The following is a 23,824-nucleotide window of genomic DNA, read 5'->3' on the forward strand; positions in this document are numbered from 1 at the left end:
TGCACATCTATAGCAGCGGTATGCTAGCAGCAGATCAATAGCAGCTGTATGCTAGCAGCATGTCTGTAGCAGCGGAAAGCGAGCTTCTGTTTGCTGGTAGCACAGCTACAGCAGCGGTATAGCAGCAGATCTCTAGCAGCTATGCTAAGTATGCTAGCTTTGGCGACTTTCAGTTCAGTCTCAGCCCAAAGATGGTGACCAACTGCTTGTTGTTGTGCTCCTGAAAGTGTTACAGCACGTAGACGAGTTGTTTTGTTTGGCTAAAATGATGAAAACGTTCTGCTGAGTGACGCTGTGACGCACCGAAGACCTCAGAAGATCCAGGAGGTCTGCTAGTCAATTCATTCTGACAACATGTCAGGGAAAAGACACCCCAGACTCACACCCAGTAGATCTCAGCTGGGGAAAGAATGATGGGAGAACCTGGTGGGTTCCAACAGAACGGGCGTGATCACTGGGAGAAGGTTCCAGAAGGAGTGACCGAGGAGTGGAGCTGGTGACATCACCGCTCCAGACCCGTGAAGGCCCATCGCTGCCGGCCCGAACTCTGACTCACCCCAGAGGAAACCTACTGTGCTGCTACGAGTAAATATTTGGACCGTGTTGTGGATTAAACCGGACACACACACACACACACACACACACACACACCCTGAAACAGCCTTGCTGGAACAGGAACGATTGTATTGTGTTCAAAACTTGCATCATCAGTCCGTGACGGTCTGAGCCGTCACCTGACGAGATGGTTCAAGTTCTCTGTTGGGACTCCACGTTCTCCATGTTCTCCGTCTTCCTCCCACAGTCCTTCAAGGTGAACGCCGTCCAGGTTAAAGCGCTCCAGATCTGATCTCCACCTGGAGGTCCATCTCGTCGGCTGTGGGACCCGTAGGTTTGCCCGTCTGAAGACCCACCCATGCTGAGGTGGTGCTTCAGACGCTGATCTCCAACCTGAGGTCTCCTCTGGATCACGAGGGGTTTTATCTGATGGGACGTCTGCCGTCGTCTCGGACGGACGGGCCGCTTCCGTGGACCAGGAGGAGAACGGCGATGGAAACATCCGCCGGGACCCGAAGGCCTCGGCCGCTGGAAGGAATCCCGACTCAAAAACGTGCCGGGGAACATTTGCGATCCTGGAAAGTTTGGTGCTAAGCTGGTCTTCATCAGCCGCATACCGCTGGAATCTGTTTTCCTTTCCTCGCCGCTCTTCTGCTCCAGACCGGTTAGTAACCCTGGATTAGATACGGGCCTCCAGGGGGGGGTTGACGCTCTGTAAGCGAACTTTCAGATCTGGGCAGGAACACACACCGACGTGGAACCCTGCTCGGTTGCGCAGCTGCAACTGTCATCTCCATCCAGCTTTGTGTTCCAGCAGGATGAAGCCGGCCGATAGAAGCTCCGCCCTCCACGCCGGAGGGCCGCATCTTCAACGCCGAGCTCCAACGAGAACCTCGCCAGGCCTCCTGGTCTCGGCCGTTCGCGGGAGAATTCCAGGTCAGAGCCGGAGGATCTGGGAGGCAGAGTTTGGAACCTCTAGTGGACATCTATCTCCAGATATCTGGACAGATCAGTTCCAGAAGGCTGGTGAGGAGGATGGAGTGCATCTGAGATGTTCTGGAGAACCCTGACCTGAGCGCCCCAAGGGAGAAGAAGAAGAAAGTCATACCGGTCCTGACTTGTTTTCAGGTAGAAGTCCACGTCCAGAAGGACCTCCAAGGCATCTTAGGTGTGACACAGCACCTTCTCCCGGCCTCAGGGGTGAAAACTCGGGGTACAAAGAGGTGAGGGTACGAACCCAACCCTTTGGTTGATTCCGACACAGGCGTTCATCTTCCAGGTGAAGCTCTTCTCTCCATCCCCTCCACCAACAGAGAGCCTCTGTTGTTCCTCGGCACCGACCATCAATCAGAGGGAGAAGCCGTCACAGATTAAACGGCAATAATCGAGCGGTTGTTTTGAAATCGGGCGTGAAGCGGCTCGTCCTCGCAGTGACTCAGCCCCTGAACGCTGCAGGCCCCGGGCCAAGGTTTGGTTGCCTTGCGTTGGAATTCCGTCGCCCCGAGCGCTTTGGCTCTGGCTCAGGGTTTCCCACCAGCGAGTCGGGGGCGGAGAGGTCACTCAACACTTCTTCTTCTCTGATGTAACCCTTCAAAGAGCCGTTTCCCCCTTTAATACACAGCTGTCGGTATTTTGTCTTCTCCCAAATCCCAAGCATTAAAGGGAACGGGGTGATGAAGGTGGAGATGCAGGTGTTTGCTGCTTGTGGTCAAGTGTCGGTGGTGCTGGGTGGAGAAGTTGTCTGACAGAAGCCAGATCAAAACCCCCCTTCAGTTCCCAGGAGTTCCAGCACCTTCTGTAGGAAAGTCCCTGCTGGGGCTCCTCAGGAAAGCCAGCAGGATCAGCAAACATCTGGGGATATGTTGACTTACAGTGGGATTCTAAGCTCATGTTTGGCCACCGTTGGGTTTAATGGAGGTAACCGGTACCTTCGGTGACTTCCATTCAACACTTCGGTGATCTTTGACTCAGTTCTACTCAATAACTTCCCAGCCTGGAGTCATGAAGGTATTTCTCTACGAGTCTACTCAAGCTGACTGTTGTGAACCTCTTGATGACCATCTGTGCACCTACATCCCTCCAGAGGAAGGAGGGGGATGGGATAAAATGGGCGAATAGAAAAGCGATTTGTGTTCTGATCAATAATTAGATGGTGATTAACATGGAGATCAGGAGATGATCAATTTGTATTTGATGTCCAACATCATTTCGTGTCGTGAGTTTAAGGCCGGAGAATCTGCAGGTGCCCCGGAGCAAGCTATGGGATCGGGCCGAGAAAAAGTACGCTTGGGCTCTGCTACAAGACTGCTCTCGCCGGAGGCCACCAGCTAGGCAACCCAGAAGGACCAGCCCACGAAGGAGCAACCCAGGGGGACTAGTCCAGGAGGAAGTAAACAAGGTGGAGCAACCCAGGGGGTCTAGTCCAGGAGGAAGTAAACAAGGTGGAGCAACCCAGGGGGACTAGTCCAGGAGGAAGTAAACAAGGTGGAGCAACCCAGGGGGACTAGTCCAGGAGGAAGTAAACAAAGTGGAGCAACCAAGGGGGACTAGTCCAGGAGGAAGTAAACAAGGTGAAGCAACCAAGGGGGACTAGTCCAGGAGGAAGTAAACAAGGTGGAGCAACCCAGGGGGACTAGTCCAGGAGGAAGTAAACAAAGTGGAGCAACCAAGGGGGACTAGTCCAGGAGGAAGTAAACAAAGTGGAGCAACCAAGGGGGACTAGTCCAGGAGGAAGTAAAGAAGGTGGAGCAACCCAGGGGGACTAGTCCAGGAGGAAGTAAACAAAGTGGAGCAACCCAGGGGGACCGGCTAAGGAGAGATCAACCCAAGAGGGAGCAAATTGGGTGGACTGGTCCAGGAAGGAGCAACTCTGGAGGACCGGCCAAGAAGGGGCAACCCAGGAAGACTAGCCTAGGAGGAAGGAAACGAGGTGAACTAGCCCTCAAAGAAGCAATCCAGGAGGGACTAATCTGGGAGTGAGCAACCCAGGACTACTGACCTACTGTGGGAGGAACTTGGGCAGATTACCCCAGGAGGGACCACACCCTTGGTGGACCAGACCATGAGGGTGCAAACTTGATGGATTAGCCCAGGAAGGAGCAACCCAGGAGGGAACAGCCCAGGGGCAGTAGCCTAAAAAAGGGCTTTGAAAGGCAAGTCAGTGATGTTCTCCAATAAATTATGAGGAAAACCTCAGAGATGAAGCTAGAACTCCCCACAGGTTGTTCTTGGTTCTGCCGAGTGTCTTTCACCTGCTATCTTCATCGACCTTATCTCAACCTGACGAATCCTCTTCGGTTCCCCGCTGAAGACGGAGTGCGGCAGGACCCGGAGTCATCTCGGCCGGCCGGCTCGGGTTACGTTTCTCACCGTGACGAGACGTTGACTGCAAGAGGGGAGCTCGTCGGTGACTCATCTAAACCAAGGCCGTCCGCCTTGGGGGTCGAAGGGGCGAAGGAGGGGGGCAAACAAGAGATGAAGAACCTGGTGAAAGAAAGGCCTGCCCAGAAACCACTGCCGGGGATGAAAGGGTTCAAGGGCGAGACGGCTCACCTTGCAGATTCGGTTACGCCAGGGTGGAAACAATAAGCTCGCACACACGGGATCAAAACGGAGAAGAAAAGGTCCAGAACGCTGCAGGTCCGGACTCGACCCCGGGACGCCTCCGCGGGCGACCACAATGCCAGCGCCGATCCGCCCGGGATACGCCGGCGTCTCAGGTTGCCCTTCAAAATCCCCCGTTGGAGGCAAAACAACATTTGTCAAGGCCTTCCTGGAATGTACCCAGACTTGTGGATCACGCCTTGTTCTTCAGAAGCCGTGATGGGTGAGAAGACCACCCCCCCCATGCTGGAGGACTCGTGGTCGGGTCCAGGGGTGTCAGGGTTCAACAAGAAGAGGAGTTGATTCTGTGGCTTAGTCTTGTAGATGCCTGAGTTGAGGAGCGTAGCGTGGGGGGAAGGCTCCCCCTGCTGGCCCTCCGGAGGACCTCCAGCCCTTCCACCGAGGCAGGACGTTCCTCGGCTGGGACATGAAACACCGGTGATCATAAAAGAAGGGAGGCGTCTGCTCTCCGTCAGGGATCGGTAGTTATCCCTTCATCTGGTCTGGTCTTTCAGCAGCGGCTTCATGCGGGTTAGGGTTTGGGCTCGGCCTTCGAAGGCCACCTGCGCCCGCCGAGAAGATCCACCTTCTGCAAACAAGGCCGTCATCCCAGGGGAGACAAAAGGAAGCCGGTGTCTGGCTGGGCCAGGAAGCCCTTTGTCCGGAGATGTTCCCAGGGAGGACTCCATCCTGGAGCTCCGACCGCTCCTGTGTCGGCCCGCAAGCTCCGCCTCCGTCATACATTCATTCATTCGCGGTCGAAAACTAAACATCTGTGGTGGGTCGAATCACAAGGTCTTCAGATGGTTCTGGTCCGCTAAGAACGACAGCAGAAGAACCCGAATCCACCGAACCTACCGTTAACCCGGTTGCCTGTCAATCACATGGTCTTTGGACCGTGTTTGGACATCAGAAGACCCCACCGACCATCTGGTCGGCCTCCTCCTCCTCCGCCAGATGGTCGACCGCTCCGTCCTTCAGGGAGGGAGAGGGTCCTCCACACTGGGCCTTCAGGATGGAGGCAGAACTTCAGACGCAACGTTTAACATCAAGCAGAGGCCACAAGAGCAGAACAGGCAGCTCGCCATCTGCAGGGGGGTTGGGACGACCTGGAGGACTTGGAGGACCTGCAGGACCTAGAGGACCTAGAAGACCTAGAGGACCTGGAAGACCTGCAGGACATGAGGGACAGACGAGGTCCTCCTGTCGCTTCACCTGCTCGAGTTGGTTGAAAGGATGGAAGAAGATGCTGAGATGCAAAGCCTGAGAGGCAGATGTTCCACATGGTCTCCTCGCACGCGCACGTTCATCAATACCTGATCAATAAGCGATTGGGGGGGGGGGGGTGTCACGTGACAGGAGAGCGCTCCAGCATCCGCCCGTTGTCAGGGGCAACGCCGCGGCGCTACGTCACTGGCACGAGTTCACACCCATAAAAAAAAAAAAAAAAAAAAAAAACGCGTGAGCGTGCGTGACGGGCTCGCGCGCCCATTGGCCGAGTCACGCTCGACGCCTCGGAACGGCTCGCGCGTCGCCTAGCAACCGCGTTGTTTGGGCGCCGCCGCTCCAAACGGCCGGAACCGTCCGATAACCACTTCCGCTCCCGGCGCCGGAAACGAAGCCGCGTCTCCGCGTCTCCGCCCCGGTTCTTCTTTTGTTCTCCGGCCGCGGAGGAGGCGCTGCCCCTTTAAGGGCTCCGCGGAGGACGAACGACCGACCGACCGACCAACCGACCGACCGTCACCGTCACCGTCACCGCCCGCCGCCATCCCGCCATGGCCTCCGCCGGGACGCCGCCGCGGACACACCGAGCATCCCGCGGGCCTCGCCTTCCCGCCGCGGAGCCGGAGCGGAGGTAGAGGCGAGCCGGGGTGAGGAGCTACGGGGGGACGGGGAGGGGACCGGACCGGACCGGACCGGACCGGACCGCCGCCCCTCCCGCCTCCCCCATGCCGTCGTCCAAAGCCAAGTCCAGCCATTCTGCAAAGCGGGGCGCCGCCATGTCCGCCGGCGGGGATTTTACCGTCAACCTGTCGGTGCAGCAGGTGCTGAGCCTCTGGGTGCAGGGAGCGGCGCTGCAGCACTTCACAGGTACGGCCCGGGGGGGCGGGGGTTCTACCGGGGGCTCCTTCACACCTTCAAGCGGCGGGGACGTGGACGTGGACGTGGACGTGGACCCCCCTCCCGCCCATCATTCCTCTGACACCTGCTCCTCGGTGGAAAGTGGAGCGCCGTGTTACGGTGGCGAGAAAAGGGGAAGTGAGAAGAGGAACGCCGCCTCAGCTCTTTATCTTCTCCTTCTCCACATTGGACGCCATCTGCTCCAGGCTCTCGCCCTTGAGAGGCCACCGGTTGTCGGCGATGTGTTCGCAAGAGCGGCGTTGGTGCTTTCGCGAGGCGACTTCCTGTGCGGAGGGCGGCGCTGAGTCAGCAGGAAGCTGAGCGTGGAGACGGCGAGGAGGAAGTGGGGAGGGCTGGGATTCGTCCTCCAGAGCTCTCCTAGCTACCTCCTAGATCCTCTTGGCCCTCACACCTTCTGCAGCTCGCTGGTGGACGGGAAGGACCGCTAGGAGACAGCAGGATAGGCAGAAAGGCTAACAGGGGACAGGCTAACAGGGGACAGGCTAACAGTGGACAGGCTAACAGTAGACAGGCTAAACAGGGGACAGGCTAACAGGACAGGTTAAAGAGGACAGGCTAGCAGAAGACAGGCTAGCAGGGGACAGGCTAGCAGAAGACAGGCTAGCAGGGGACAGGCTAACAGGACAGATTAAAGAGGGCAGGCTAACCGAGGACAGGCTAACTTTGGACAGGCTAACAGGACGGGTTAAAGAGGACAGGCTAACAGTGGACAGGCTAACAGGACGGGTTAAAGAGGACAGGCTAGCAGGGGACAGGCTAACAGGACAGGTTAAAGAGGGCAGGCTAACCGAGGACAGGCTAACAGTGGACAGGCTAACAGGACGGGTTAAAGAGGACAGGCTAACAGAAGACAGGCTAACAGGGGAGAGGCTAACAGTGGACAGGCTAAAAGGGGACAGAGTAGCGGGACAGGTTAAAGAGGACAGGCTAACAGTGGACAGGCTAACAGTGGACTGGGTAACAGTTGACCGGCTATCAGGATGGGTTAAAGAGGACAGGCTAGCAGTGGACAGGCTAACAGTGGACTGGGTAACAGTTGACCGGCTATCAGGATGGGTTAAAGAGGACAGGCTAGCAGAGGACAGGCTAACATAGAACAGGTTAAAGACGACAGGCTAACAGTGGACATGTGAACACAAGACTGACCAGGAAAGAATAAAGACCGAAAAAGTAGAAGCAATAATAACAGGCAAACAGAAGACACGCTAACAGACAACAGGCTAACGGGACAAGTAAAAGACGACAGGCTACAGATGCTAAGCTAAGAAAGAACAGGCTTGCAAGACAGGTTACACAGGACAGGGTAACAGGACAGTTGTACAAGACAGGCTTTCCTTATTTTCAGCTGTTTTCTCATTTTTTTCTGGCGGATTTACCCCGATTATTTAGAAACGACTCTTTATGCTTAAATAATTTGACTAGTTTTTAAAGTTCTGCAACATTTTCAGGTGTTTTTTCACCGCTATTACTTCAGTTCTTTGTTCAGTGTTTAGGACGAGGATTGCTCTGCTAGTTGAGGCTAACAGAGAACAGAATAACTGAGAGCAAGTTAACCGATGACATAACAAGTGAGAACAGGCTAGAAAAGGGGAGGCTAACAGAGAAGAGGCTAATAGAGCACTGGCTAACAGACAACAGGCTAACGGGACAGGTTAAAGAGGCCAGGCTAACAGAGGACAGGCTAACAGAAGACAGGCTAACAACAGGTTAACTGGGAACATGCTAACAGAGTGAGGGGTTGAATCCGATCCCCCTTCAATTCACCAACCAGGTGAAAATGGACCTCGACGGGACACCAGATAAGGTCACCCCTTCCCCCTCCCTGTGCTCTGGTCCAATCAGGACGCAGATATGTTGGCTCTTCTGGTGTTTCCTCTGGGTTGTCACGTCGCCACTGAGCAACTGCACTGTAACAACTTCAGTTACTGCAGTACAGGGAGTATCCTGGAGTACCTTGAGGTACCCTGAGGCACCCTGAAGTACCCTGGAGTACCCTGAGGTACCCTGAGGTACCCTGAAGTACCCTAGAGTACCCTGAGGTACCCTGAAGTACCCTGAGGTACCCTGGAGTACCCTGGAGTACCCTGAGGTACCCTGAATTACCCTGAGGTACCCCGAAGTACCCTGAAGTACCCTGAAGTACCCTGGAGTACCCTGAGGTACCCTGGAGTACCCTGAGGTACCCTGAAGTACCCTGGAGTACCTTTCCGTCTCCAGCGCTGTATCTCCCTCTCTCCGTCCCGTCTCTGACGTCCACCCCCATCCGTTGCCCCTGGCGATGGCGGCCCGTTGACGCCTTGCGGGACAAAGAGGCGTTGTGTTCCGGCGCCGTCTCATCACCGGCTCGGAGGCTGGTTGACGTTCACGTCCACAAAGAAACCAAACAACGCTTGAAGAACCCCAAGGCTGGTTTCCTGTTCCTGGAGAAGGCGGGCGTGAAGGTGTGGACATGAGGAGAGGAAAGCTGTCAGATCTGATCCTGCACAATGGAGGAGGTGGTAGGAGGCCACTTCAGAAGGGGGTCCAGACCCCATTCCCGCCACATCCTCGACCGAAGGACCAACTTTAATATCAGCACTTCTGGTTACCAAGGGAACGGAGAACTAAGGATCTTCACGGTCCTCATCCGGCGGACAACTAGGTTCTCACAGAAGACTCGGTGTGAATGAGAGGGTGTATTGGCTTTTTTCACATGTAGAACGCATCATCACACACACATGGAAACTGACGTCGGGCCTCCAGCCGTGGAGCGGTTCTCCTCACGGTTCTCCTCACGGTTCTCCTCACGGTTCTCCTCACGGTTCTCCTCACGGTTCTCCTCACGGTTCTCCTCACGGTTCTCCTGTCCCGTCCCTTGCAGAGATGTGGTACTGGGTGTTCCTGTGGTGCCTCTTCTCCTCGCTCTTCGTCCACGGCGCCGCAGGGCTGCTCATGTTCGTCATGCTGCAGCGTCACCGGAGGGGGCGCCTCATCACGCTGGTGCTGGTCAGCGTGGGCTTCCTGGCCTCGCTCTCCGGAGGCGTCGTCACCAGTAAGACCCCGCCTCCAAACTGCATTTTCATTTCCTTCTTGAGATGGCACATGTGAAAAGTCCATTCGAAAGGAAACGACAAGAACGCTCCGTTCTTATTTTCATGTCCCGCCGCGCTAAGAAGGGATCAAATTCAATTTGGATTCTCAGTTCCAAGTGGCGCAAGACAGCGATGTTATTGGTCGATCTTCTCGGCGCCATGTTCGGACGATAGAATATGCCATACTTGGCTGTTTACTCGCTAGCCGATCACTGATACCTGTTAGCATGGCGCTCCCTAACGCTGGGACCACGTTGATTTGCAGATGCAAGATGAATGGGACGCCGTGACAGACCTGAGCAGATTATAGAGCTTAGCTGAATGCTCTACGCTAGCAGATACCGTCATCAACAACGTAGCCTGAGCTCGCTTCTTCTCAGGCCTTCAACAACTTGATGGGCTGGAAAGAGATGCCCGGACATCAGCCTTTCTTTCCATGAGATCTAAACATGTTTGTTTCCTGGCCTCCAAATGATGGACGTAGCAGAGCTGGTCGGACCTGAGAGGAGGCTAGCTGGGGCAACATGGTTGATAACAGTATCATGGAAATCTTAGAATTACAGAACCAGATAGCATTGCTGACATTTTCTGAATTGCCCTAGCTAGCCTTTTCTCTTCTTGTAAGATTTGCGTGACATCGTTAGGGAGTGCCATGCTAACAGTTATCAGCGATCGGCTAGCAGGTGCATATACGCACCAGAGTGCATATACCATTATCAACCATGTTGCCCCAGCTAGCCTCTTCTCAGGACAGACCAGCTCTGCTACGTCCTTCACTTGGAGGCCACGAAACAAACATGTTTAGATGGCATGGAAAGGGAGGCCGATGTCCGGGCGTCTCCTTGCGGGCGCCCCCGCATCCAGATGTTGAAGACCTGAGAAGAAGCTAGCTCAGGCTACGTTGTTGATGACGGTGTCTGCTAGCGCAGAGCATTCAGCTAAGCTCCGTAATCTGCTCAGGTCTGTCACGACGTCCGACTCATCCTTCAACCGCGATTCAAGTCGGTTTCGTTATTGTGCGAGTTGCATAACAGCGTTGGGGAGCGCTATGCTAATAAGTCTCAGCTAGCAGGTAAACAACCGAGCGTGTGCCGTATTCTAGTTTCCAAACGAGCCACGAAGAAGAGGGTGATGTCACTGTCCTGCGCCGCTTGGGATTGCCAACCCAAATTAAATATTGATCCTGTGTTTTTTGTGGCAGGACATGAAAATGAAAAATGTAGTTTGGATGTCTTGTGACTCCTTTTTGATATGAGACAAACCACATGCGGAAAATGAAAAAGCATTTCTTCTGTCCTTCAGTTTGAGTGACGCTACCTTTATGCCATCGTAGTTTTTGTAGCTCCACCCTGAGTTGATCTGCTGTGCTTCCTGTCTGACAGGCGCAGCGGTGGCGGGAGTCTACCGGGTGGCGGGGAAGGACATGGCCCCCTTGGAGGCGCTGGTGTTCGGCGTGGGCCAGACCGCCCTCTCCGCCGTCATCTCCTTTTCCCGCGTCCTGGCCACGCTGTGAGATGCCCGAGGAGCCCACGCTGCTCCACCATGTGATGGAGGAGGATGGAGGCCTGGACCGCCCTGGACCTTCTGGGAGTGAGCCGTGGAGAAGGAGCGGGTACCTCTTACTGCCCCCTCCTGGTGGAGCCAGTTTCGGCATCTGGACGGGACGCCCCCTGGTGCTCCTCCAACCTGTGGTGATGAAGACGGTGAGGACGGCTCTCTGAGGCCACTTGGATCTGGGAGGTTCTCCGCCTGAGCTGTGGCTTCGGTACCTCTTCTTTGGTGGCGGATGAGAGGTCACGCCCTTCCAAGAATGTTTGACCCGGTCCAGAGTCAAAGCCAGAACCTGGGATCTTCTCTGCCTGGAGGACTTCCTCTCCAGAGGTGCACCAAACGGGCAGGACGTTTCTTTGGTCGCCATCACGATCCATTCGAGGCCTCCTTCCCGGAGAGGCTGCTTGGAGGATCCTGTGGACTCGGCCTCAAATTGTTGCCCTCCTGAAGGTTCTGGCACAGGCCAGATGGAGCCACCACAATCTCCACCGCCAGATGTGGAACAGGTCCGGTGTTCAGTCTTCACCCGGAGCAGGAACGTGAAGAACCAGACCGAACTGTCCTGAGGTCGGATGGATCCGGGGGAGCCATTCTTCAGCTCCCCCTGTCCTGCAGTCATGGGGGTTCTGGACCCGGGACCACAACCCAGATGGACCTGGGTTCCAGGCAGGAGCTCAGAAGGTCTGCAGGAGGACGGGACTCTTTTATTTAAATGCTTTATTTAAAAAGAAACGGCCTTTTCTTTGACCTTTTGTTTATTGATCAGCTGCCAATCACTTCTGATCGTATCCCAGGTGATTTATTTTGATTTTTAAAGCTGATCGATTGCCTTTTTTTTTTTTTAAATTCACAGCTTTGAAAGAAACATACTTGAAATGGACTGAGAACAAAGTGAACCTGTAAATAAATAGGTGGATCTGCACCTTTGGCAGGGAGCCACACACACCACCAGGCTCCAGACCGGGATCAATACTCCATCAGTTATCTGTCTGATCAGACCAGGATCAATACTTCATCCATAATGGTTCTGATCAGACCAGGATCAATACTGACAGCAGGAGGACACTCCAATCAGCTGCTTCTTGTCCCGCCTCTGACACCTGTCAATCAAATGACCGGACCCTGTTTCCGTGGCGACGGGTCGCGTCCATGCGGGACGGTTCCTCTGAGGTTCTGTCCAGTGTGATGTTCTGGAGCCCAGATGCAGGCAGGAGCCGGGTTCTGATGCCAAAGGTTCTCTCACACTAGCTTTATTCGCCTTCTCGGTGCCTGTGGGTTCCTCCACATCACTGCCTGGAACCCCACTGTGCCAACCAGAGCCGTGGACCACGAGCGCTCAGAGGTTCTGCCCCTCTGGAGGTCACCCACGTCCTCAGCTGACAGAAGCCCCCTTCTGAACCTGACCCGGACACCAGAGGGCGCTGCTGTGCAGAGGAAGAGCTGCAGGAGTGCTAGATCCCACGCGCAGGAGCCCGAGTGGACAACTGGACCTTTAGGTGCTGCTGCAGCAGTGGACTCTGGCGACATGAGATTCACTGTCCACCTACTGTCCGCTCACAGTCCACTGTCTGTCAACTGTATGCCCACTGCCTACCCACTGTCCACACACTGTCCACTCCCTGTCCACTGTTTACCCAAAGTCCACTGTCGACACTGTCGAGCACTTGTCCGCTCACAGTCCATTGTCCACCCACCTTCAACTGACCACGTACTGCCTACTCAATGTCCACTCCCTGTCTAATGTACACTCACAGTCTATTGTCCTGAAGTCCACCCACTGTCCAGTCATAGTCTACTGTCCGCTCACGGTCAACCTACATCACCGTCCACTCACTGTCCATAGTCTACTCATAGTCCACCCATAGTCCACTCACATTCCAATCCCTGTCCACTCACTGTCACTCAACGGCCTTCTGCCTGTCCAATCACTGTCCACCCACAGTCCACACACTGTCCACTCCCAGTCACCCACTCCCACTCACCTGCTGTAGACCAACGGTCTACTCGCTGTCCACCCATTGTCCGCCTGCGGTCCACTTTCTTTCCACCCACTGTACACCAACATTCCACTCCCTGTCTACTCACTGTCGACCCACCATCCACTCCTTGTCCACACACTGTCCACTCCCTGCCTTTCTGAATGTTGGGCTCAGTTTCAGAGACCAAAAGTGACCTTGTGCCACAGCAGTGAACTTCTGACTCTGGTCTCAAGAGTGTGTGTGGGGGTACACCTGTGGAGGTGGGGCTGCTAATGTGTTGATTGATAGTAAGGTGTTACTATTGCAGTGTCTGGGGCCGTGCATGTGAAAAGGACATGGATCCATTGTCCTTTCCTGGGAGTTGGAGATACCCGGCCCATAATACTGAGGACTTGAATTGAGCTAACTTAAGCTAACTCCTGCTCCATCCTGAGCTACCTGGAAGAGCATGCGTCACCATGGAAACTCATAGCTGGCCGCCAGTGGAACGCACTGTAAGCTGAGCCACCAGGACTTGTACTCACGCAGTGCCACCAAGCCCATCGATCAATGAATGAGGACGCCATCTTGGTGCCTGGATGACACCACTGTGTGTGTGTGTGTGTGTGTGTGTGTGTGTGTGTGTGTGTGTGTGTGTGTGTGTGCAGCCAGTCCCTCGACTTTAAAATGCCAAGATGGCCGACTGGATGACCCTCCTGACAAACTGGAGTTTCCCTTCGGTCCACCGGCATCCCGCAGGTTCCCACTGAGGTTCCGCTGCAGTGCATCTTGGAGAACATGTGAGGGTCCGTGGACAATCCGCCCGAGACAATGATGCAGAGAAGAAACCCAAAGGGAACCTGTAGATAGTGTACCATAGGTTCTTTTGTAATTTTGTACCGGCCCGACAGCTGCTATTTATAACTGCTGCCTATTTGTGTACATCTTCTCCTGGACAAAGTCAATAAAGCTTTTACAGAAACGTCCAGCTGTTAGGTTTGGGGTTCCTCCGGGTTCCCCGCCTGGTGACTGCAAAGGGCTCCCCACCTTCTGTAGGCTATCTCCGTGGTGGCTCTATAATCCTGCTTCTTCTTCCAGAAACAGGGTCTTCACAGGTCTGAGAAGGCCTCACTGGAGGTCAGAGGACACTTGGAACTGTGGAACCGAAGTTCTTGGGCTGCAGAAGCTCGGTTTCCTGTGTGTCGGCTTCTCCTTTTTTTAGCAAAGAAGCCGTTTCTCTTCCAGTCAGAGGAAGTCCTTTTCATTCACTGGTATTATTAACTCCTGGAGGACCTCCTAGAACCCTGCCATTGTGCTTCTGCCCTCTTTATCTGATTTGGCCTCCGACCTTCTTATTTTAGACTCTTTTTCCAGAACCATATTTTTATCTTCTCGTCATTTAAACCCGGGGTGTGTGTGATGTCGGGAATGTGTTGATAATGTCGGGGAGGAGATCGGGGGCAGAGCTTCGACGTGCAAAGGTCTCAGAAGTTCATCACCTTGTTTTCTGTACTGTGTTCTAATCGTGGTGGCAGGTTCTTCCTGGGTTCCTCTTGGATTCTCCTGGTTCCTCAGGGTTAAATCTGGTTCTCCTCCTGGTACCACCTGCTCCTCAAGGTTCCTCAGGTTCCTTCATAACAGTGCGGAATGTGTTGCTGCTAATGTGCAGGAGGTGCAGAGACCCCTGACCTTTGACCCCTGACCTCCAGGGCCGGCAGACACCACTCCCATTTTGGGTTCCACCTGGGCGGTGGTACCAGAGCTTCTGGTTCTGGTCACGCCTGGGAGCAGAAGCAGTCAGGACCAGGACCATCCATGGGTGGCACCAGGACATCTCCAGTCTGGCTCCTGAGAGCCGGCGGGCAGCCATTGTCTTATTGTTTCCTCCACAGGAAGTCGTCCAGAGTGTGTCCCCGGTGCAGACATGTGTGTGTGTGTGTGTGTGTGTGTGTGTGTGTGTGTGTGTGTGTGTGTGTGTGTGTGCAGGCCTGCTTTGAACCCCCCGACAATGGCTGGAGTTGGGCCCGGACCCCCATTACTGACCTCGCCTTTAGGAGTGGAGATGTGTGTGTGTGTGTGTGTGTGTGTGTGTGTGTGTGTGTGTGTGTGTGTGTATAGTAAGAAGCAGCTGGAGGTCCACCTGTCTGGAGGCTCAGATATGGTCTCCTCCTGTGGTCTGCTCCTGGACCTCCTCCTGGATCTCCTCTTAGACCTCCTGGGTCTCCTCCGACCTCACCCTGGGGTCTGGTCCTCGTTTCTGCTTGTGTGGTCTCCTCACGGACCTTCTCATGGGGTCTCCTCCTGGACCTCCATCAGTAGTTTGAATGTGCAAATGGATTTGGAGAAGAAGGTCAGGTTTAGCAGGTCACATGACTGATCACCGATAAGGATTGTTTTCTGCGTGGGGTTCCTCAGGGTTCTGCAGGTTCCTCCCACGGTTCACCGGAATTGTCCAGATGTTTCTCCATGACTTCAGGGAAGATACTTCAAAATGGAAGTATCTGGTACTTTGAGGAGGAACAGAAACTAGGTCCTCCTGAGTGCGAAGCAAGAAGTGAAGCTGCAGAGAGGGGGAGCTGCTCAGGAGGTTCCATGTCATTTTGGATCTTCAGAAGCTCCACATGATGTTCTCCGTGACGACCACTGGAGGGCAGCACCTGCCCGAGTCACAGGTTCCCGGGCTTCATCCCTGCTGAGATGAAGCCCAGGATTCGCCTCAGCCCGCCCTGATGCTCACAGGAGAATCTGCAGGACATCTTCTGCAGAAGATAGGGAGAACATCTGATGGGAGAACTTGTGTATGTGTGTGTGTGTGTGTGTGTGTGTGTGCATGTGTGTGTTCTCCGTTATGTAACGCATTTGGTTCTCCATCCAGACGACTTCTGCGGCAATTGAGCTCATCAATAATGGATGGACCGCAGAAGCTCCGCCCCCTTCTTCTGGAGACGCCCACTCCAGGAAGCTCTTACGCAACTTCGGAGCCGAGGAGATGGACACCATGAAGGTCTGCAGATGGGAGGGGGGGCAATGGTGGAGCAGCACCAGGTATCTAACATGCATCAGGAGAGATAAATCCACACCAGAAGGAGGATTGTCCTCCTCGAGACTGAAGACGTCCACCATCGTTGAGGTGAAGCCAGAGCATCACGTCCTGGAGATGACCATCCAGAGGATGGTCAGAAAGGTTCACGCTCCAAGTCTGAGTCTGTCCCGAGACGCCCCGGGGGCTGATTCCAGGGAGCTGGTCGGAGAGGCCTCGGAGCTGGAGATCGGAAGCGTGACGGGACAAAGAACATCTAAACATCTCGTCTTCAAAGGTCCTCATCTGGTTGGTCTTCATGTTCCTGTGGAGATGGAGATGGGGGGGGGGGATATTGTGGGGTAAAAATAAAGAGCAAAGAGAAGTGAGTCATCACTTCCTGCATCCCAGTCTGGATATAAATACACACACACACACACACACACACACACACACACACACACACACACACACACACACACACACACAGGCGCGCAGACACGCGTGGCTGACATTACATAAGGCTGAGCGTGGGAGGTGCGAGGCAGCCATGTTTAATTCATCAATGTGGGACCGACCCCCCCCCCCTCACGACACACACACACACACACACACACACACACACACACACACACACACACACACACACACTGGGCCGTGTGGTCCTCCAACATGAGTGAGATGAGGTGGAACCTGCAGGTGGTTCTGATGTTTTGGTCACCATGGGGGTCTAATCTCCACAGGCCAGCTGTCAATCATGTCTGGGAGGAACATGGAGAACCTGGAGAACCCAGCTGGGAGAAGATGGAGAAGTCTAGAACATGGAGATAATTTAGGCAGGTTCCACCAGCTGAAGGCCATCTCTTTCATCTTCAGGAGGCAGAGGAGCTCTTCTGAAGAACATCGTCGTCTCAATCTCGCAGCTTCTTGAAGGTGAGATGTTCTCTGCTCTGTCCACAGAGCTGTGTGTCCTCCAGAGAAGCTGAAGCACCATGTTCTCACCTCCCTTCTCACGGAGAACGTGGATTCATGGACGGAGGGGATCGACCCCAGGGAAGTTCTCAAGAACTTCAGACCTCGGGTGAGGAACGACCACAGGTGGAGCGCGGAACATCTCAGATGTCTGGAGGTGCTTCTTCCCGCCTCTTGGACCTTCTCGGTTCTCCTCCAGAGAAGCAGTTGTTTTTCTCCTGCCGCTCTCAGCATTCACCTCCAGGTGCGAAACAGGAAGCAGGATTAGCCAATCACAGCAAGGCTTACAGACAGGAAGGCGGAGCCAATCAGCTAAATGAATGGGCTATGAGAAGTCTCCTATCCATACACCCTGATCACACTTGGATGTGTGTGTGTGTGTGTGTGTGTGTGTGTGTGTGTGTGTGTGTGTGTGAGTGTGTGTGTATGTGCGCATGTTCCTTGTGCAACTTGCATCCTTCAGTGGGTCACATGAGTTTCATCACATGGAGCCTCACGGTGTGTGTGTGTGTTTGTGTGTATGTGTGTGTGTGTGTGTATGCTAGCTTCTATAGCCCCTCTGCTAACAGTTTGTGTGTGTGTGTGTGTATGCTAGCTTCTATAGCCCCTCTGCTAACAGTTTGTGTGTGTGTGTGTGTATGTGCATGCATTGATGCGTGAGGCAGTGTATGCTTATGTCTGTGTATGTGTGTCTGCATGCATGTGTGTGTCTACATGCATGGTTGTGTGAGTTGGTGTGTATCTGGTAAGTTCTATAGCCCGCCCTGCGAACTTTGTGCGTGTGTGTGTGTGTGTGCATGTGTGTGTGCATGTGTGTGTGTATGTGTGAGTGTATCTGCTAGCATCTATAGCCCTTCTGCTAACTGTTTGTATGTGTGTATGCGTGTGTGTGAGAGTATATGCTGGCTTCTTTAACAGCTGCTAACTGTGCATTTGTGTGTGTGTGTGTGTGCACGTGCGCAAACTCGTGCGTGTGTATGTGTGTATGTGTGTGTGCATGCGTGCGTGTGTGTGTGTATACGTGTGAGTGTATCTGCTAGCTTCTATAGCCCCTCCGCTAACTGTGTGCTTGTATGTGTGTATGAGTGTGTGTGTGTGTGTCTGCTGCTTCTATAACTGCTGCTAACTGTGAGTGTGTGTGTGTGTGTCTGTGTGTGTGTGTGTGTGTGTGCCTGCATACATGCATTACGGAGTGCATGCTTGTGTGCCTGTTTGTGTTTTTATGCACGCGTGTGTGTGTGCATACGTGCTTATGTGTTCGTGTGTGTGTGTGTGTGTGTGTGTGTGTGTGTGTCTACTCGCTTCTGTAGCCCCTCTGCTAACTGTGTGTAGATGCATTTTCTATCTGCTAACTATCATAGCCCCCTGCTAACTGCATTCAATGTGTTTGTGTGTGTGTGTGTGTGTGTGTGTGTGTGTGTGTGTGTGTGTGTGAATGTCACTGCTACCTTCTATAACCCCCTGCAAACTGTGACTATGAGTGTGTGCATGCATGCATGAAGGAGTGCATGCATGCGTGCGCGTATGTGTGTGTGTGCATACTTGTGTGTGTGTGTGTGTGTGTGTGTGTGTGTGTGTGTGTGAGTGTGTGAGCAGACAGTATATCCAGACGGTCACCATCGACTTCTGTGACCGTCCTTCTTCTCCAACCTTCTCAGCACCAGTCAGATGCAGTATTCTGCTCCGAGTACACTGAGTACAAGTACAGAGTACTCTGAGCGCTGCAGTACTGCGAGTACTTGGTTCAATTCCTCAAGCTGACCTGCCGGCTGAGGTCGGGGTTCCCGGGTTCCCATGGCGACCGGCCCGTCGCCTGCGGTCGAGGAGCTGCTGGAAAACACCTCCGTCCACCGAATGTAGGTCACTTGGTAACCGTGGAAAAAACGGGGGGTGTAATTTTCCTGCAGGCTGGTTCTGCAGGACGGAGCGGGGAGAACTTCTCCACACGCTGTCGGAGCTGCCGCAGGAGGCGTGAACTTCTCCTCCGTCCACGGCTGGATCAGGGTGGAGCTCACACACACACACACACACACACACATAGCATTCACCATTTTATTTGACCTTTGACCCCTGATGTCTCCATCCACCCTCCGCTAAAGCTGCATCCTCTGACTGGGTTACAGTCACTGTGTGTGTGCATGTGTGTGTGCGTGTGTGTGTGTGCATGTGTGTGTGCGTGTGTGTGTGTGTGTGTGTGTGTGTGTGTGTGTGTGTGTGTGTGTGTGTGTGTGCGCCAGCTGGGGGGCGGAGCCTGAGCATCACCAAGGCAACAGCCTGAGTTATGTAACATCACGTAGCGTGGTGTAAACAAAGCTCTGTGGAAGCTGCTCAGATGCGTTCCTCAGAGCGTTCATCTCCACGGGACAACCTGCCGGCCTGAACCTTTGCCCCACATCTGGAGGCGTCTGAACCTTCTCCTTCTCCTGCCGGACCTGCTGAGAGGTAGTGATGGAGGACATCATCCTGTAAACTCCAGCAGCATCAACGAAAAGCCGAGCAGGAGAGACTTGACACAGACCTCCAGAAGATGTCCTTCTCTGGAGGGCCTTCAGCAGATCCCTCTGCAGCAGAGAGAAGGAGCTCCACATGAGCGTACCTCCATCGGTCATCGAGGCTCATCATCTACTCAGGTGAACGTTCATTCATTCATTCTTAACCTACTTGGGTGAATCCTACTGGAAGCTAATTTAGCTTCTCTCAGCTAGCATAGCGCGGACCCTCACTTGCGAGATCATTCCTTGGTTAGCGATACCGGGTTCAGACGTTACAGAACTCGTGATGTTCTGCCACAGCAGCTTTCTATGAGGGGAGTTTAAAACCAATTTAAGATCCGATTAACACGCCCGGGTTACGTTAAAAGAAGCTCCTAAAAACTCAGGATTGCGTGAGTCTGAAGGGCAATAAATAACGGTGTCGTCTGCATAAAAATGATACCATGCAAGTTATTACAGAGATTGTTTATATAGATTGAAACTAAACGGGTCCCCTTGGTAGTGTCCAGAAAGGAAGACGAGGTTCCAGCTACCTGTGTGCTTAGATAAGCCCATCAGATGTATGGCTTGTACCAGCAGGCTGAAGTCTACCAGGTCTACCAGGTCTACCAGGTCTACCAGGTCAAGCGCTTCTTACAGCTCAATAAGAAGAGCAATGCAATATTTTTCGCCGCTCGATTAAATCATTTAGGAAACGCCTCCAGTGCAGGCGTTTCACTGCTGTGCTGCTTTCTAAAGCTAAAAGGAACACCTCCACCCTTTTCCTCGCCCATGAGTGGGAAAAGAAGGTTGACCTGGACAGGCAACTTCAGTTCCCCGCAGAGGGTCACCACCACACCTGTTGTTGTTGGGTACACCGATGCAAGGCATGCATACCTCCTACCTCACTGAACTCACAAGGTCACAGGAGGCCAAATACGCCGAACGGCCGGCTGGAAGTCCACCGTCGACCCAGTTGAGGTGGGATGCCGAAGCTTTGTGGGGCTTCTTGAGGGACGCAGGAGTGACCGGAGGGAAGCTGAAGAAAGCGGTTAAAGAGCTGGCAGAGGACAAAGGCAGCTTTCGGCTGGAGTGAAAGGACAGTTGCTGGGGAAAGAACAACTAACCCCAACAAAAGCCCCAGGGGGGGGTAACAAGGAGACGTCCGGGTCGCTGCCCCGCCGCCGGGAGAACGTCCAGGATGAATGGGGGCAAAGTGTTGACGATCCTCGGCCGATGAACCCACGGCCGATGACCCTGCGGTTGACCGACGGACACCGGAGGAGGAGCAACAGGCAGATACTCAGCAGGACGTTCCACCTACCTGTACCTTCACTCCTTTTCCTTGGCGATCCTCTAAAACAATACGGCTAAAATACACAATTTAGAAATTGGTTTGTAGTTGTTGACATTTGCAGGTTCACCACCTTTTCACTCCCAGATTGTAACTTTACCTCAAAAGGAGAGGAATGAAAGTGAGTCGCAGCAAGACAGAATATATGTGTGTGAATGAGAGGAACTCGGGTGGAACGCTGAGGCTACAGGGAGTGGAGATCAAGAAGTTGGAGGATCTCAGGTACTTAGGGTCAACAGTCCAGAGCGTAGGAGAGTGCGGAGAAGAGGTGAAGAGACGGTCCAAGCAGGTTGGAATGGGTGGAGAAAAGTGTCAGGGGTACCAAGAGATAGAAGAACATCAGCCAGAAGGAAAGGAAAGGTGTACAAGTCAGTGGTGAGACCAGAGATGATGTTTGGACTAGAAACTGTTCCAATGACCAAAAGACAGCAGGCAGAACTAGAGGTTGCAGAGATGAAGATGTTGAGGTTCTCTTTGGGAGTGACCAGGATGGAGAGGATCAGGAATGAGTCTATCAGAGGAACAGCACATGTTCGATGTTTTGGAGAGAAGGTCAGAGATGGTTGGGTCATGGACAGAGGAGGGTGAAGATATTGGTAGACGGATGCTGGAATTGGAGCTGCCAGGCAAGAGGTCTGGAGGAAGACCAGAGAGAAGATTTATGGATGTCGTGGGAGAAGATATGAAGGTAGTTGGTGTGAGAGAGGAGGATCCAGAGAATAGGGTTAGATGGAGAAAGTTGACTCGCTGTGGCGACACCTGACGGGAAAAGCCCAAAGAAGAAGAAGAAGAAGAAGAAGAAGAAGAAGATTGTAACTTTACCTCAAAACAATTCCATTCTGTCAGATTTACTGGCGTCCAGCCTCTTCAGAACATTGTTTACCTCGGCGACAGATACAGATGTGAACTCCAACAGGCGGAACCGGGTTGAGTAATGAAAGAACTTGGCAAGTCATGAGTTGTCACGTGACTTGAGATTTTATGTCTTGCCAGGATATCTTCGGGTCATTTATATTTTTTTATGGATTCGTTCAAGTAGAAATCAGACGTAACGAGGGAAGTACATTTATTCCTGGCGAAACCCGAGCCGGTCCGCCTCCGTCTATGTTTCCGAGCCCCGGCTTTAGGAAGCTGCCGTGTCGCTCTCTTTTCGAGGAGGTTTCCACTTTCAGAGGAAAGCCAGGGATTATTTCGGCCCCCTTGCCCTAAATTTCCAAAAAGGAGCATGTTTATCGATTAAACGGCGGAATTCAGCATAAAAGCATCCCAGAGGCGACTCTACGTCCTCACATAGAGCGACTCCACTCAGAGGCAGCGGAGATGCAAAGGTTTTTAAAGGGATCCCAGGTTAGCAGGACAGCGTTCTTCTATTTGTCAACAGTTGTAGCAGCTGTGAAAAAAAAAAAACATCAAATCGTTCAACATGGTTCGTACAAAATTGTAAAAATCACTCGTCGGCCGCTCAGTCACGTTGGTTTTACCCTACGGGGTAAAAACGGAATCCGTGCAACCCTTCCCGAAACGAAGCTAACGCTAGCGGAAGGCTAAAGTTAACACCTCCAGACGTCATCAACCTAGCATGCATTGCGCTAGCAAAACAAAGGTGGCTTCCCAGGGTTCACATTTCTAATAAATATTGAAAGAAATAACAACTCTTGGTGCTTTTTCAACAGCACATTCTGGTCTGAGACGGACAAGAAAGCATATTTGGCAAACACATCTGCATCTGCGCTCTGGTTGGGAGGGTCTCCTAAGACAAGTTCAAGTAAGGGAGACCTTGATGGGTTTCTACTGTTGGGACGAGTTGAAGGATTCACCAATTGAGTTAAATTTATGGACAACTTTTGGATTATCGGACGAGGCAGTCGGCCAGTCAAGATATAAATCACGGACCAGAAGAAGCTCAAGAGGGGGAGGCAGAAGGAGATCTTTAGGAAGCTGCAAGAGATCAGCCATGGGAGAATTCAAGCTTCGGGGAAAGGAGTTCAAATTGTTGGGTGATGGAGAGCGAGGATAGCATGACATTTGATTTTTATCCATAAAGCCTCTTCTCATGTGATCGCCATTGAAAAGACCCGTCATTAGCAATGTTCTCGCCCAGGGGTCGGCAACCTTTAACACCCAAAGAGACATTTGGACCCGGTTTCCTCAGAAAAGAAAACACTGGGAGCCGCGATTACTTTTTGACCTCTAAAATAAAGGTACCACCGTATATATTGCTTTTTATTACCTTTACACTTTGTATAAACAAGTGTGTAGTGTGTTGCTTCTGAAAGTCACAAAGTATTACGGAAAAATTTAAATTTTATTTATGTAATGAACTCATTTTGAGCTTTGGGCTTTCAGAGCGTGTAGCGGAGCCTTGACCTGAATTTTAAAAATAAATCGGGAAAAAAATCACTGTGTCAGTAAACAATAAAAAATAATTATTTGCAAAATATCTTCATAAATATTTATTTTACCTGGTTTATGGGACTTCTGCTCCTGAACTTCTGCGCACAGCATCTGCACATCGGGACTTTCCCGGCTGGCGGGTATACCGGCTTCCGCCAGTGTGACGTTATTTTGAGCGGCGAAAAATGATAAATATAATTTTATTTAATATTTCAAGATCACAAAAATCTTCCAACTTAGAACTAAAAGTTAAAAAAGGAATTAACACAAATGAAATACACTTCAATTCAATATTTATCATTTATTTTCCCAAGTCACTCGGAGCCGCAGTGTAAAGATGGAAGGGCCGCGGGTTGCCGACCGCTGGACTAGTCAGAGGCTTCACTTCGCCAGGTTTCTCTAAAAACAGGGGTATCTGCATCGCTTGACTGAATCCAGATTTTAAAATCATCCAATTCTGGACGCAGACTCATAATATTTAGATGAATTAATCCCGGAATTAAATCGACCCTGGACTGGGTTGTGCGTTGCCTGACATCGGGAGCAAAAGGAGTGCGACAATTCTCTGTTTCATATCCTGAGATGATCCAATAATCTTTTTCAAACAAAAATACACCTGAAACAAAGCTGGGTCAGATCATTTGAGAAGGTCCCGGAGGAGGACGTCAACAACGGCGCTGATACTTGACAACTCTCTAAGGACCGGCGTTGGCAGAAGGGAAGTTGATGGGTCA

General features: G+C 52.7%; 1 protein-coding gene across 3 annotated transcripts; it reads left to right on the plus strand.

The window, feature by feature from the left end:
- The first annotated feature begins 636 nt into the window (after nucleotides 1–636).
- tmem170b (transmembrane protein 170B) lies at nucleotides 637–13,856 on the plus strand. Of its 3 annotated transcripts, XM_086178135.1 has the most exons (5): nucleotides 637–1,219; nucleotides 1,370–1,581; nucleotides 1,684–6,249; nucleotides 9,161–9,331; nucleotides 10,754–13,856. In XM_086178135.1, the coding sequence occupies exons 3-5, from the start codon at nucleotides 6,108–6,110 to the stop codon at nucleotides 10,882–10,884; spliced, it is 444 nt and encodes a 147-aa protein (XP_086034261.1). In that variant the 5' UTR covers nucleotides 637–1,219; nucleotides 1,370–1,581; nucleotides 1,684–6,107; the 3' UTR covers nucleotides 10,885–13,856. The 3 variants fall into 3 exon arrangements, with proteins under 3 accessions (XP_086034261.1, XP_086034259.1, XP_086034260.1); XM_086178133.1 differs by having other exon boundaries at nucleotides 1,370–6,249; XM_086178134.1 differs by having other exon boundaries at nucleotides 1,373–6,249.
- The last annotated feature ends 9,968 nt before the right edge of the window (nucleotides 13,857–23,824 follow it).

The sequence above is a fragment of the Fistularia commersonii genome, chromosome 30 (genome assembly GCF_037954325.1).
Source record: "Fistularia commersonii isolate RoL2024-O1a breed Wild chromosome 30, RoL_Fcom_v1.0, whole genome shotgun sequence".
NCBI classification, from domain to species: Eukaryota; Metazoa; Chordata; class Actinopteri; order Syngnathiformes; family Fistulariidae; genus Fistularia; species Fistularia commersonii.

Bases quoted from the DNA above. Each gene is read 5' to 3' on its own strand.
- tmem170b (XM_086178133.1), top strand. From the start codon at position 6,108: ATGCCGTCGTCCAAAGCCAAGTCCAGCCATTCTGCAAAGCGGGGCGCC. The intron at 6,250-9,160 runs GTACGGCCCGGG...CGTCCCTTGCAG, and splicing joins GGCGCTGCAGCACTTCACAG to AGATGTGGTACTGGGTGTTC. The intron at 9,332-10,753 runs GTAAGACCCCGC...CCTGTCTGACAG, and splicing joins CTCCGGAGGCGTCGTCACCA to GCGCAGCGGTGGCGGGAGTC.